At 43.2% G+C, this 13266-nt stretch overlaps 1 protein-coding gene across 2 annotated transcripts in view; it reads left to right on the forward strand.

The window, feature by feature from the left end:
- Positions 1 to 14: 14 nt before the first annotated feature.
- Positions 15 to 13266, forward strand: part of CIAPIN1 (cytokine induced apoptosis inhibitor 1) — a 32582-nt gene continuing 19330 nt past the window's right edge. The window contains exons 1-5 of one of the 2 annotated variants that reach the window (XM_060185497.1): positions 20 to 151; positions 1913 to 2030; positions 6730 to 6912; positions 9333 to 9485; positions 12354 to 12430. In XM_060185497.1, coding sequence (XP_060041480.1) covers positions 6756 to 6912; positions 9333 to 9485; positions 12354 to 12430 — 387 coding nt within the window. In that variant the 5' untranslated portion in view covers positions 20 to 151; positions 1913 to 2030; positions 6730 to 6755. Of the gene's footprint in view, positions 152 to 1912; positions 2031 to 6729; positions 6913 to 9332; positions 9486 to 12353; positions 12431 to 13266 lie in introns of both variants that reach the window. The other variant, XM_016186866.2, reaches the window with a different exon arrangement.

The raw sequence follows: 13266 nt of genomic DNA on the forward strand, positions 1-13266 counted from the left end.
CCCTCCTGACGTCACCGGAGCCTGCTCCTCCTCTCGCGAGAGGCTATAGAGGCTTGAGGCGCGGAGCCGGCGGCAGTGGAGCAGCAGCCGGGAGCAGGTTCCCGGCGGTAGGTGAGCGCTCCTTAGCTGGCGGGAGAAGCCGACCTTCCCGGTATGCACCCCCCCCCATCCTTGATACACTCTCGTCTCCAAATCTTCTCACTGCCTGTTGCCAGTCTCGTCCCTCGGTGGGGACGTAGTCGTGGTCACCTCGTTGGGCTTTCCCGGGATGAGCCCTGGGGAAGGAGCAGCAGCAGCGAGTCCTTAGTGGGGGTGCAGGCAATTCTGGGGCTCAGACCCCATCGGATCGGCTAGCAGCCAGGCTGTTGTGACCTTGGGCCTCGGTTCCACTTCTCCGGCCCTGGAGCTGATGGTTCTGAACCCGGGGTGGGGGTTGGAGGTTGTTAATTTTGGGTCTTGCCCCAAACCTCCAAGGTGTAGAGTTGTAATTCTTGCCTCAACTTGCCGCCTGGGGGAGGAGGGTGGTGGGGATGGGGGTGGTGTGTGCGGGAGCGGGAGGGAAGAACCACCTGGCTAATAAAAGACACCCGGAGAGTTTATTCCTTGTATGCCGGTGTGGATCCTAATTTAACCGGTTTGTCGGCCCTCCGCGTTGGGTAGAAGCTGGTGGCCCTCGTCTGACTCGGTGCCCTGCTTAGTGACAGTGAGTGAGTGCCGGGGTGGTTGGGGGTTCAGAGCCCAGTCGCTCAGAGTGCTTCAGGGAGGCCCCTCATACTGGTAGGAAGAAGTAAATGGCTTAGGGTTAACTCTCAGGAGGCAAGCATGCCAGTCTGTAGATTTTGCTTTTGTGATCAGACCTCGATCTTTTGCACACACTTCAATTCACGCCCTTTGAAAACATCCTATTTTGACTCTTCGTGAGCACTGGGGTAAGGGGGTGGTGGTGGTGGTGGTAGGTACCTCCAATGTTAACCTCTTCCCCTAATATTAAAATTTCAGATCCTTATCTCGATTTCAGTAAAGCATCTCTCTTAGTGGTTTGTTTCCTAAATTCTGCCCACCCATCTCCATGGAGCCTTTCCTGTGCAGAAACTGGACTTGATTGTCCTTTCTCCCATCCAAGTACTAACCAGGCCCCCCGACCCTGCTTAACTTCCGAGATCAGACGAGATCGGGTGTGTTCAGGGTGGTATGGCCATAGACAGATTCTCCTTTCTGAAACCCTAAACTCACCTAATCGCCTGGAGACAGTTCTGTCCTTTGCTTTGACTTTGACTTTCCTGTTTCCTTGTCTGATTGCCTTCTCCCTCCCCCTTCTCTGTGTACACAAGCACCAGTAAGTTCACTTTAATAAAGTCTTCCCTTCTGATAACTCTCAACATTTCATATGCACCTGACTTAAAATAATTTATTTCAGGGGCTGGGGAGACTGCATAATGGTTCTACGAAAGACTTTCATGCTTGAGGCTCTGAGGTCCCAGGTTCACTCTCCAGTACCACTAGAAGCTATAACTGAGCAGTGCTCTGGTCTCTCATTACATAGGTTAAAAAAACAAACAAACAAACAAAAACTCTTTGGCTTGAATTGATACCCAAATTTCAGCCTCCCACCTTTTCACCCCATATACACTTGAAGTATCTAATTACCTCCAAGGTTTGATGTTTAACTATATCCTTCAAATTAAACATACACATCTCCAGAAGTTCCAGAGATTTGCTCTCATTACCAGCCAGTAACTGTGCAGAAGAGTCAGGGGCATGTTTGTGCCATAGTCATAAGGTTACAAGGTCAGTGATGTGACAATATTGGCTGCTCCGCCTCTTTTCAGTTTTGAAAGTGGTCTGAGTCACAACTTGGATGTTGACTTAGATGCCAGACATTTTTCCCATATGCTTCCTTCTTTTTAAACAGATTGGCAACACAAAATTCTATGATGATGAAAAGTATCACACTTTGTACTTAAAACAACTTTATCTACCAAGTTATGTGGAAAACGCTGGCTAAAAGTGGCTATGTCTGGATTTTGAGGGTCAGTGATTTTATATATATTGTTTGTTTTGTTTACCATAGTGCTGCTGAACTCTGGCTTATTAAGGTGGTGCTAGGGATTGAATCTAGGACCTTTGATACCTCAAGCATGAAAGTCTTTGCATAATCATGTGCTGTCTCCCCAGTGTTAATAAATAAATTATATGAGCTCTCACTTACCATAGATTAGTTGTGGGGGATATGGAACATGCTAATTGTACATTCTTCTAATCTGCTGACACAGTCCACTGGAATACCAAGATATGTCCTAAAGCACAGCTCTTACACTGTGTAATTCTAATGATGGAAAGCTTCACATCTCCCCCCCCCCCCCAGTCTTCCTAGCTGTCATGACTGAGGAGGAGGAAGAGCAAAGTCTTTGTTTTGTTTTGTTTTTATTTTTTAAAAATATTTATTCCCTTTCGGTGTCCTTGTTGTTTTTCATTGTTGTAGCTATTGTTGTTACTGTTATTGATGTCGTTTGTTGTTGGATAGGACAGAGAGAAATGGAGAGAGGAGGGGAAGACAGAGGAGGAGAGAAAGACAGACACCTGCAGACCTGCTTCACCACTTGTGAAGTGACTCCCCTGCAGGTGGGGAGCCGGGGGCTCGAACAGGGATCCTTACGCTGGTCTTTGTGCTTCGTGCCACGTGCACTTAACCCGCTGCGCTACTGCCCAATTCCCTTGTTTTTTATTTTTTTTATTGTTTTTATTTATTTATTGGATAGACACAGACAGCAATCAAGAGTAAGAGGGAGACAGGAAGAGAGACACCTGTAGATCTTTTTTTTTTTTTAAAGATTTATTTATTTATTAATGAGAAACATAGGAGGAGAGAGAAAGAGCCAGACATCACTCTGGTACATGTGCTGCCGGGGATTGAACACAGGACCTCATGCTTGAGAGTCCGATGCTTTATCCACTGCATCATCTCCCGGACCACAACCTGCAGATCTTCTGCTTCAGCACTTGTGATGTTTTCCTCTTGCAGGTGGGGATTGGGGGCTTCAACCTGGGTCCTTGTGCATTGTAACGTGTGCTCAACCAATTGAGTCACCACCGGGCTCCAGTCAAGAGCAAGGTTTTATGAGATTATCCGAAGCAAAGGCAAAGCAATTGGCCACAGAGATGTCAAGATTGCAGAGTTCTTACAAAATATTATTGTATTGAGCTCTGGATATTAGGCCCTGTGGAGTGCTTTGCATATTTCTATTTTATTATTAGCTTCTTAATAGCACCCTTGCAGATTTTGAGACCATTATCCCTACTTTAAGGATGAGAAAATAGAGAAGCTAGTAACTGACCTGTGGTCATGTAGCTAGTAAGTCCTGGACCCAGTAGTAGATAGAAGCCCTATTCACCTGTGATCAAACCCAGTGCTGTGTAAAGCTTTGTTTCCATCAAGGTTGCTGGAAAGGTTTAACCATCCGGTGTTTTTCTCTCAGCAGTAAGTAGTCTCTGGCCCCTTATGAGGGTTTTTTCCTGTGAGAAAGGTTCAAGTATGTAGTAGTAACTGGTGGGCAGGGAGCTTGTCATCCCTAATCATTTTCCCAAGGGAGAACGTCTGCTGGTAACATTCTGGAAGCAGATCATTTTTCTCAACAATATGTAGACTTGTGTTTCCAGTCTGATTCTTTTTTTTTTAAATTTATTTCTTTATTGGGGAATTAATGTTTTACATTCAACAGTAAATACAATAGTTTGTACATGCATAACATTCCCCAGTTTCCCATTTAACAATACAACCCCCACTATGTCATTTATCATCCTTCATGGACCTGTATCCAGTCTGATTCTTTTTTTTTTTTTTTAAAGATTTTATTTATTTCTGAGAAAGATAGGAGGAGAGAGAGAAAGAACCACTGTGGCACGTGTGCTGCCGGGAATCGAACTCAGGACCTCATGCTTGAGAGTCCAAAGCTTTACCACTGCGCCACCTCCCGGACCACCAGTCTGATTCTTAATGAAAAAAAGGTTTCCTAGTTGGTCATCTGAATAATTACAAGGTCTCCCCCCCCCCAAACATTCTATTATGGTTAAGTTTCAATTCTTTATTAGGCAGCTTTTAGGGCTATTATACTTTTATTTATTTTGAAGTCAGTGCTTTCAACATGCTTAGTTTTACAAGTCTTTGACCTTTTTTTTTTTTTCTTTTCTTTTATTAGATAGAGACAGAGAAAGACACCACAGCACTGAGCTTACTTCAGTGTAGTGAGGCTGGACTCAAACCTAGGTTGCACATGGCAATGTAGCACACAGACACTGTCTAAGAGAACTCTTTTGCTGGCCCAACCCCCCCCCCCCCAGATATATATATATATATCTGCCTAAAGAACTGAGACATCACAGCAACAGAGCTTTCCCCAGTACAGTGGCATTCCCTGTGGTGCTGGGACATATACCTGCTCTGTGTATATGACAAGGTATACACCCTACTCGATAAGCTACCAGTCCAGTTTTTAGGAATTTTAAAACCACAATTCAATGACTTAAAAGTACTGCTTAGGAAGTCAGGTGGTAGCGCAGCGGGTTAAGCGCATGTGGCACAAAGCACAAGGACCGGCGTAAGGATCCGGGTTCGAGCCCCCGGCTCCCCACCTGCAGGAGAGTCGCTTCACGGGCGGTGAAGCAGGTCTGCAGGTGTCCATCTTTCTCTCCCCTTCTCTGTCTTCCCCTCCTCTCTCCATTTCTCTCTGTCCTATCCAACAATGTCGACAGTAACAACAACAGTAATTACAACAATAAGGCAACGAAAGGAAATAAATAAATATAAAAAAAAAATCTTTAAAAAAAGTACTACGTATCTGATAACACTTGGCATCATTTTCCTGGGACTTACATTGAGGTCAGTCAAGATAGTAAAGAGTGGGTATTTCACATGGAAGGACTAGATACAAGCACAACAGAAAATATAGCCATTTTTCCCAGCACTAGGAGGAAATCGTGTTACCAAGGTGGGAGATACAAGTAGAGTGAGATTAGAGACTCCACTCCTGAAGACCAAGAAGTTCTGATTTTGTTCTAGAACAAGAGATTACTTCTGTAAGTCCTTCAGGGAAGTTAAGGACAAAATCAGAGTATTATAACATTTTAAGGATGGCCAACTAACCAAGCATGTTTTATAGGCAAAGAATAAGTCATTCGAAGTGACTCTTCCCCCCTCCCCAAACTGGGTCTTGTTTGTTCTATCCTGTCATTCCTGGGAGGCTTGTTTATTTACTTTTTTTTTTTTTTCTCTCCAGGGTTATTGCTGGGCTCGGTGCCTGCACCGTGAATCCACCGCTCCTGGAGGCCATTTTTTCCCCCTTTTTGTTGCCCTTGTTGTCGTAGCCTCGTTGTGGTTATTATTATTGCCATTGTTGATGTTGTTCGTTGTTGAATAGGACAGAGAGAAATGGAGAGAAGAGGGGAAGACAGAGAGGGGGAGAGAAAGATAGACACCTGCAGACCTGCTTCACCGCCTGTGAAGTGACTCCACTGCAGGTGGGGAGCCGGGCCTTGAATCAGGATCCTTATGCCGGTCCTTGGGCTTTGCGCCACCTGCGTTAACCTGCTGCGCTACCACCCGACTCCCAGCACTGAACCTTTTTAAAGAAAGAAGAGTGTAGTAATAATGTACACAGCTCAGATACGGGCTAGCATGTCTGTAGTGGCATAATTGTCACCGAGTTGGCTACCTCTGCCGGAGACAGAAGTATTCAGCATAAGACTGATCTGTGCCTACCCCTGGCCACCACTTCTGTCTTTGTGTCATTTATTAGAGCTATTTTAAACTGGGACCTCTGTGGCATTAATGTTTAAGGAACAAAGGGGGAACTGAGTAGAGTACTATCTCCTGACCTAATTTCATTGTGAGTACATTCTGTACTCAACTGAGTATCAGGTGGAAAAGAAAGTTGACCCGTGGAGGAAATTTCCACAGACTAAAAGCATGGCCTTTACTTTTCGATAGATTTGGGTTCAAATCCCAGCTTTTACTTTACACAGCATCTGCTAGTTGTAATACCTAGGCAGTCAATGACCTTGATGTCCTGGCTATAAAATGAGAATGACATCTGGTTTAAGGTGACTTGGAGTTTTTCTTTGAGATAATAGATGTAAAGTGCTCTTCTGAACAGTTTCACTAAGTCCATCACATGGACATAGCAGTTAGATACTACTGATCACTGTAGATTCAGTGGAACTGAATTTCCATATTTTGCCGGAAGAGGAAATACTCAGTTTGCTAAATATGTTGTCTCTTAAAAAACATTTAAACTTGTGATTTGGTTGTCTGCCACTTTGCCATCCTACTGAGTTATACTTCTGCCTCATTAATGCCCTATGTGTTATATTTTGTTCCAACTGAGTTGTCTCAAGTCAGAAAAACAATCTGTCTTCAACCTATTGACTGTCAACATCTAAGAAGCTTGGTCTTGAAATGTTGGAACTCTGAGTCAATGGGTTTCTTTATTTAGATTCTTTAGTGTCTACTGTAAGGTTTTCTAATGTTGTTTCCATTTCCTAGTGAGAGGCTGAAGTTGGTTATGATTTTAGTTATACTTGATGTTACTGCCTAGATCAGATTATGGTGTTTTTTTTTTTCTGCTTAATCTTTTTTTTTAAATTTATTTCTTTATTGGGGAATTAATGTTTTACATTCAACAGTAAATACAATAGTTTGTATCTGCTTAATCTTGACTCTCCTTTGATCCATAGCTTTTAGGTCCATCAGCACTGCAAGGATGGCAAACTTTGGGATCTCTGCTGGCCAGTGGGTGGCTGTGGTCTGGGATAAGTCATCCCCTGTGGAGGCTCTGAAACATCTGGTAGATAAGCTTCAAGAATTAACTGGCGATGAAGGCCGGGTATCTGTGGAAAACATCAACCAGCTGCTGCAGTGTAAGTACCTACCCAGGTTATCTCCACAGGGCTGGGAGAGTTGTGATGAGAGTGCTATGTTTCTCTTGTCCCTTTATAATTCAGTTTTCACTTTGGGTGACATGTAATAGTAGTGACTGGTCACCAAAACCAAGTTGCTTTTCAGTTGAGATGTAGTGGATTTAGAAGTGCAGTTGAGGTAGTCAGGCGGTAGTGCAGCGGGTTAAGCGCATGTGGTGCGAAGCGCAAGGGAGCCCCCAGCTCCCCACCTGCAGGGGAGTCGCTTCACAGGTGGTGAAGAGGGCCTGCAGGTGTCTATCTTTCTCTCTCCCTCTCTGTCTTCCCCTCCTCTCTCCATTTCTCTCTGTCCTATCTAACGACGACAATAATAACTACAACAATAAAACAAGGGCAACAAAAGGGTAAATAAATAAATAAATAAGTGCAGTTGAAGGGGCCATGTGGTGGTGTACCTGGTTAAGTGCCCAAGGACCTGGGTTCAAGCCCCTGGTCCCCACCTGTAGAGGGAAAGCTTTGGGAGTGGTGAAGCAGGGCTGAGGTGTTTCTTAATTTCTGTCTCCACCCAATAATAAATAAAGATTTTAAAAAGTGCAGTTGATTTGTCTGAGTATGTTCCTATTTCTTTTTTGATAGCTTTAAAAAAATTTTTATTATCTTTATTTATTGGATAGATACATTCAGAAATCAAGAGGGAAGGGAGTAATAGGGAGAGAGACAGAGAGACACCTGCAGCCCTGCTTCACCACTCGTAAAGCTTTCCCCCTGCAGGTGGGGACCAGGGGCTCGAATCCAGGTCCTTGTGCATTGTAATACATGCGCTTAACCAGGTGCACCACCACCTGGCCCCCAGCATTTTTTTTTTAACCCTACTATTCATTCAGCATCATTCCCCTATCCTCTACTTCTTTCTCTGAAAGTATATAAAATTAGCAAGATGATTGAGCTGTGTGGTGTGCCTGCTTTGTTATACATGCAGTGCAAGTTCAACCCTGGCCCCCTCCACACAGAGAAAAACTTTAATGATGTATCTTTTTTTTTTTAATTTATTTCTTTATTGGGGAATTAATGTTTCACATTCAACAGTAAATACAATAGTTTGTACATGCATAACATTCCCCAGTTCCCATTTAACAATACAACTCCCACTATATCATTTATCGTCCTTCATGGACCTGTATTCTCCCCACCCACCCACCCCAGAGTCTTTTACATGATGTATCTTTTTTTAAAAATTAGTTAATTAATTAATTAATTCCCTTTTGTTGCCCTTGTTTTTTGTTTTTGTTTGTTTGTTTGTTTGTTTTTTTCCTCCAGGGTTATTGCTGGGCTTAGTGCCTGCACCATGAATCCACCGCTCCTGGAGGCCATTTTTACCCCCTTTTGTTGCCCTTGTTGTTGTAGCCTCGTTGTGGTTATTATTATTATTGCCATTGTTGATGTTGTTCGTCGTTGGATAGGACAGAGAGAAATGGAGAGAGGAGGGGAAAGACAGAGAGGGGGAGAGAAAGATAGACACCTGCAGACCTGCTTTACCACCTGTGAAGCGACTCTCCTGCAGGTGGGGAGCCGCGGGCTCGAACCGGGATCCTTACACCGGTCCCTGCGGTTTGTGCCACATGCTTTGCGCCACATGCGCTTAACCCACAGCGCCACCGCCCGACCCCCCCTTGTTTTTATTTTTATTTTTGTAGTTATTATTGCTGTTGTTCTTGATGTCGTCGTTGTTGGATAGGACAGAGAGAAATGGAGAGAGGAGGGGAAGACAGAGAGGGGAGAGAAAGATAGACACCTGCAGACCTGCTTCACCGCCTGTGAAGTGACTCCCCTGCAGGTGGGGAGCTGGGGACTCGAACCGGGATCCTTAAGGCTGGTCCTTGTGCTTTGTGCCACCTGCGCTTAACCCGCTGCTACCGCCTGACTCCTTGATGATGTGTCTTTCCCTGTCTTCTTATGTCTCTCTGTCTGAAAAAGTTGCCTTGAAGCAGTGAAGTCTTGATGATGACAAAATATACATTAGCAAGACCAAGGGAGAGCATAGGGCCACAGTAATTACACCTCCCTTTTTAAACTTTCTTTAAAAAATAATTATTTATTGGGTAGAGAAAGAGAAATTAATAGGGAGGGGAGAGATAGAGAGGGAGAGAGAAAGAAAAATACCTGCAGCACTGCTTCACTGCTTGAGAAGCTTACCCCCTACAGGTGGGGACTAGAGACCTGAACCTGGATTCTTGCACATTGTAGCATGTGCGCTCAATTGGGTGCACCACATCTGGCCCCCGTTACTGCCCTTTTTGCTTGTAATAGGGTTTGCAGCCCAGGTTAATTCTCCCAGAGCCCCATAGCTGTCGTGGGGACTCGGAAGAGACTGGAAGTTGTGTTTGGGGCTCCAGTGATTGCTGAGCAAAGTCTTTCTTTTCCAGCTGCCCACAAAGAATCTAGCTTTGACATTATTTTGTCGGGTGTAGTCCCTGGAAGCACCAGTCTTCACAGTGCTGAGATTTTGGCCGAGATGGCCCGGATCCTTCGGCCTGGCGGATCTCTGTTTCTGAAGGAACCAGTAGAAACAGGTGTAGGTAAGAAAATCTTTATTTGAAATGCTAAGAGTTTAACATAGTTGAATTTTGGGCTGAGGAAATAGCATAATGGTTATTAAAAAAGAAAAGGGAAAAGAAAGCCTTTCATGCCTGAAGCACCGAAAGTCCCAGGTTCAATCCCCAACACCACCATAAGCCAGAGCTGAGCAGTGCTTTCGTAAAAACAAACAAACACAAAAGCATAATTGAATTTAAGATGTGTATGCTGCATCTCTCCAAGCAGGAGATATCATTTGGAGATCATTATTTCTCTAGCCAATGTATTGTAAAGATCTGAAGCAACACCTCAGAAGGAATTGTGATCTATGCTTGACCCATTAAAGAGTAAAATAGATGGAAACTGCCCATCTGGAAATGACTGGGGCCTTCAGTGAGTGCATGACTAAATTATGATGCCATCACACCAGGAGAAGCTATGCAGCAGTAATAAGGAACAAACTACAGTTATGTGTCACTTTACGATGTCTCAGTCACAGGGCTGGCCCACATGCACAACAGTGGTCCCTGTTTATTGTGTAGGTGTATGGTAAATAGACTGTGATATTTGCACAATGATTGTTTCTCAGAACATATCCCAATCATGAATGATATGTGACTGTGTCGATATATGCAGTAATTTGGATGAATCTCGGAAGAGTCATCCTAAGTGAAAGAAAAAGGCAAATCAAAAATAAATGTCTCTAGGAGAGTCGGGTGGTAGCACAGTGGGTTAAGCGCACGAGGTGCAGTGCACAAGGACCTGCATAAGGATTCTGGTTCGAGCCCCCGGCTCCCCACCTGCAGGGGAGTCGCTTCACAGGTGGTGAAGCAGGTCTGCAGGTGTCTGTCTTTCTTTCCCCCCACTCTCTGTCTTCCCCTCCTCTCTCCATTTCTCTCTGCCCTATCTAACAACGACGACATCAGTAACAACAATAATAACTACTAATAACTATGACAACAATGAAAAACAAGGGCAAAAAAATGGAAAATAAAAATATAAAATTTATTAAAAAAAAAAAAGAAATGAGAGAATTTTTTTTAAAAATGTCTCTCTAGGCAGACCTAGAGCAACACATGATACCGGGAATCAAACTTGAGACCTTATGCTTCAGAACCCAATACTCGGACTACTAGCATTCCATTTACTTTTATATTATTAGTGTTATTATTACCAGAGCACTGCTCAGCTCTGGCTTATGGTGGTGTAGGGGGATTGAGCCTCAGGCATGACAGTCTTTTTTTTTTTTTTTTAAAGATTTTATTTATTTATTTATTTATTTATTTTTTTGACTCACTCCTAAAGATTTTATTTATTGATTGATGAGAAAGATAGGAGGAGAGAGAGAAAGAACCAGACATCACTCTGGTACATGTGCTGCCAGGGCTTGAACTCAGTACCTCACGCTTGAGAGTCAAGCGCTTTATCCACTGCGCCACCTCCTGGACCACAGGCATGACAGTCTTTTGCATCACTTTTATGCTCTCTCCCCCACACTTAACATTTCTGTTTTTAATGCTGTGTCAGGGAAGGAACCCAGGACTTCACATCTACTGTACCACTTAGCCACCTCTTGTTGTAATTAATGTAAAAGTAATGCTACAACCTAATAAATAAGGATTCCTTTTATTTTATTTTATTTTTTTTTTGTTCCTGATAAAACTGAGAGTCATTCAATTCTGGATTATTAACACTTTAAAGTAGACTTTCTCCCAAAATGTGTTGCCATATTTCATCAAATAACAGTACACATAAAAGTATTTTAAATGCTCAGTGCAGTTTATGTTGAAATATAAACTTGTGATGTATCTATAGCAGATATCTGTTTTCTTTGCTGGGAATGTAAAGCTCAGGTACCTGAGTGCTGTAGAGTGTCTCTTTATCAGACCTGTTCAGAGAGAATACTTGCATACTTTTTTTTTTCTTTTTAAGATTTTATTTATTTATTTATTTTTAAAGATTTTATTTATTTATGAGAAAGATAGGAGGAGAGAGAAAGAACCAGACATCACTCTGGCACATGTGCCGCCGGGGATAGAACTTGGGACCTCCTGCTTGAGAGTCCAAAGCTTTATCACTGTGCCACCTCCTGGACCACGATTTTCTTTATTTATTAATGAGAAATATAGGAAGAGAAAGAAAGAAAACCAGACATCGTCCTGGTACATATACTACTGGGGCTTGAGCTCAGGACCTCATGCTTGAGAGTTCAGTGCTTTATCACACTGAGCCATCTCCCAGACCACAATATTTCCATACTTTTTTTTTTTAATAAATATTTTAATCTTTTTAAATATTAATTTATTCCCTTTTGTTGCCCTTGTTTTATTGTCGTAGTTATTATTGTTGTCGATGATGTTGGATAGCACAGAGAGAAATGGAGAGAGATGGGGAAGACAGAGAGGGGGAGAGAAAGACACCTACAGACCTGCTTCACCACTTGCAAAGTGAGCCCCCTGCAGGTGGGGAGCTGGAGGCTTGAACCAGGATTCTTACTCCGGTCCTTGCGCTTTGTGCCAGCTGTGCTTAACCCGCTGTGCTACAGCCCAACTCCCCACTTGCATACTTCTAAGCCTCTTTCTCAGTCATTGTCCAATACCCCCTGGAACGCTAGTTATTTCCAAGAAACAGAGAATGATAGTAATAATAATAATAATACAGTAATGGCTTCTTCATATAACACTTTAAGAGTGTAGCCAAGCATACTTTGAAACCAAAAGGGTTTATTTAAAATACTGTCACTAGACTATATATACACACTTAACAGAATAAATTATTCTTAATGCCTGCTGACCTAAATAGGATAGAGCATTTGTTGTTATTCCTGCCTTGACCTATAAAGCTACTAATTGGAATTTTCCTCTTGACAGTTAACAATAGCAAAGTGAAGACACTATCTAAGCTGAGTTCGGCCCTGACTCTTTCTGGTCTTGTGGATGTGAAAGAGGTACGTTGGTAGACATCTTAACTGAGGGATTCAATCCTTGGGTGACTATCCCCAGTAGTTCTTTATGAGGTGATATAGAGAGAATTAGGGAGGGGCACACCTGGTTAAGCACACACATTACAGTGTGCAAGGACCCAGGTTCAAGCCCCTGGTCTCTACCTGTAGGGGGAAAGCTTCATGAGTGGTGAAGTAGGGCTGCAGGCTGTCTGTCTCTTTCCCTCTCTATCTCCCCCTCCCTTCTCAATTTTTCTGTCTCAAATAAATAAATCCTGAGTGTGTGGGGAGAATATCAGGGGGAAAATAGTGGTCTGGAAAGTGAGATAGATTGGGAAACAAGATGAGATGTGCTTCACATGTGAGACACGTGATCTCTTGAAGGACAGTACCTCTGGGGGAAAAGTCTCCTTTAAAGTGACTCTGCTTGTGCCCATGTGGGTTGGGGTATATTTTGGTCTCCGTTGAGGTTCAATGATGACCCTTGAGGCAGAGACAGTGTGTGACATGGGTCCCTCACTGGGCACAAATCGTAGGCCCAAAGACAACACAGTCACCGTAATCGTCCTCAATTTTGGTGGGAGGCCAGAGTAGATTAAAGGACAAAATGTCGTCTCTGACAATTCATTTAAATGACATTTAGTGGTATTTGCTGTCTGCATTCTTTTATCTTAACATTTTCTTGTAGATGTCAGATCTGTTAAAATATAACCAGTGTGCCATTGATTTCCTACATGACCAATAACTGTAGTTTCTTTTTATGATTTATTTATTTGTCATTGTTAGATAGGACAGAGAGAAATGGAGAGAGGGGGAGAGAAAGATAGACACCTGCGGACCTG

The sequence above is a fragment of the Erinaceus europaeus genome, chromosome 2, assembly GCF_950295315.1.
Source record: "Erinaceus europaeus chromosome 2, mEriEur2.1, whole genome shotgun sequence".
Classification (NCBI taxonomy): Eukaryota; Metazoa; Chordata; class Mammalia; order Eulipotyphla; family Erinaceidae; genus Erinaceus; species Erinaceus europaeus.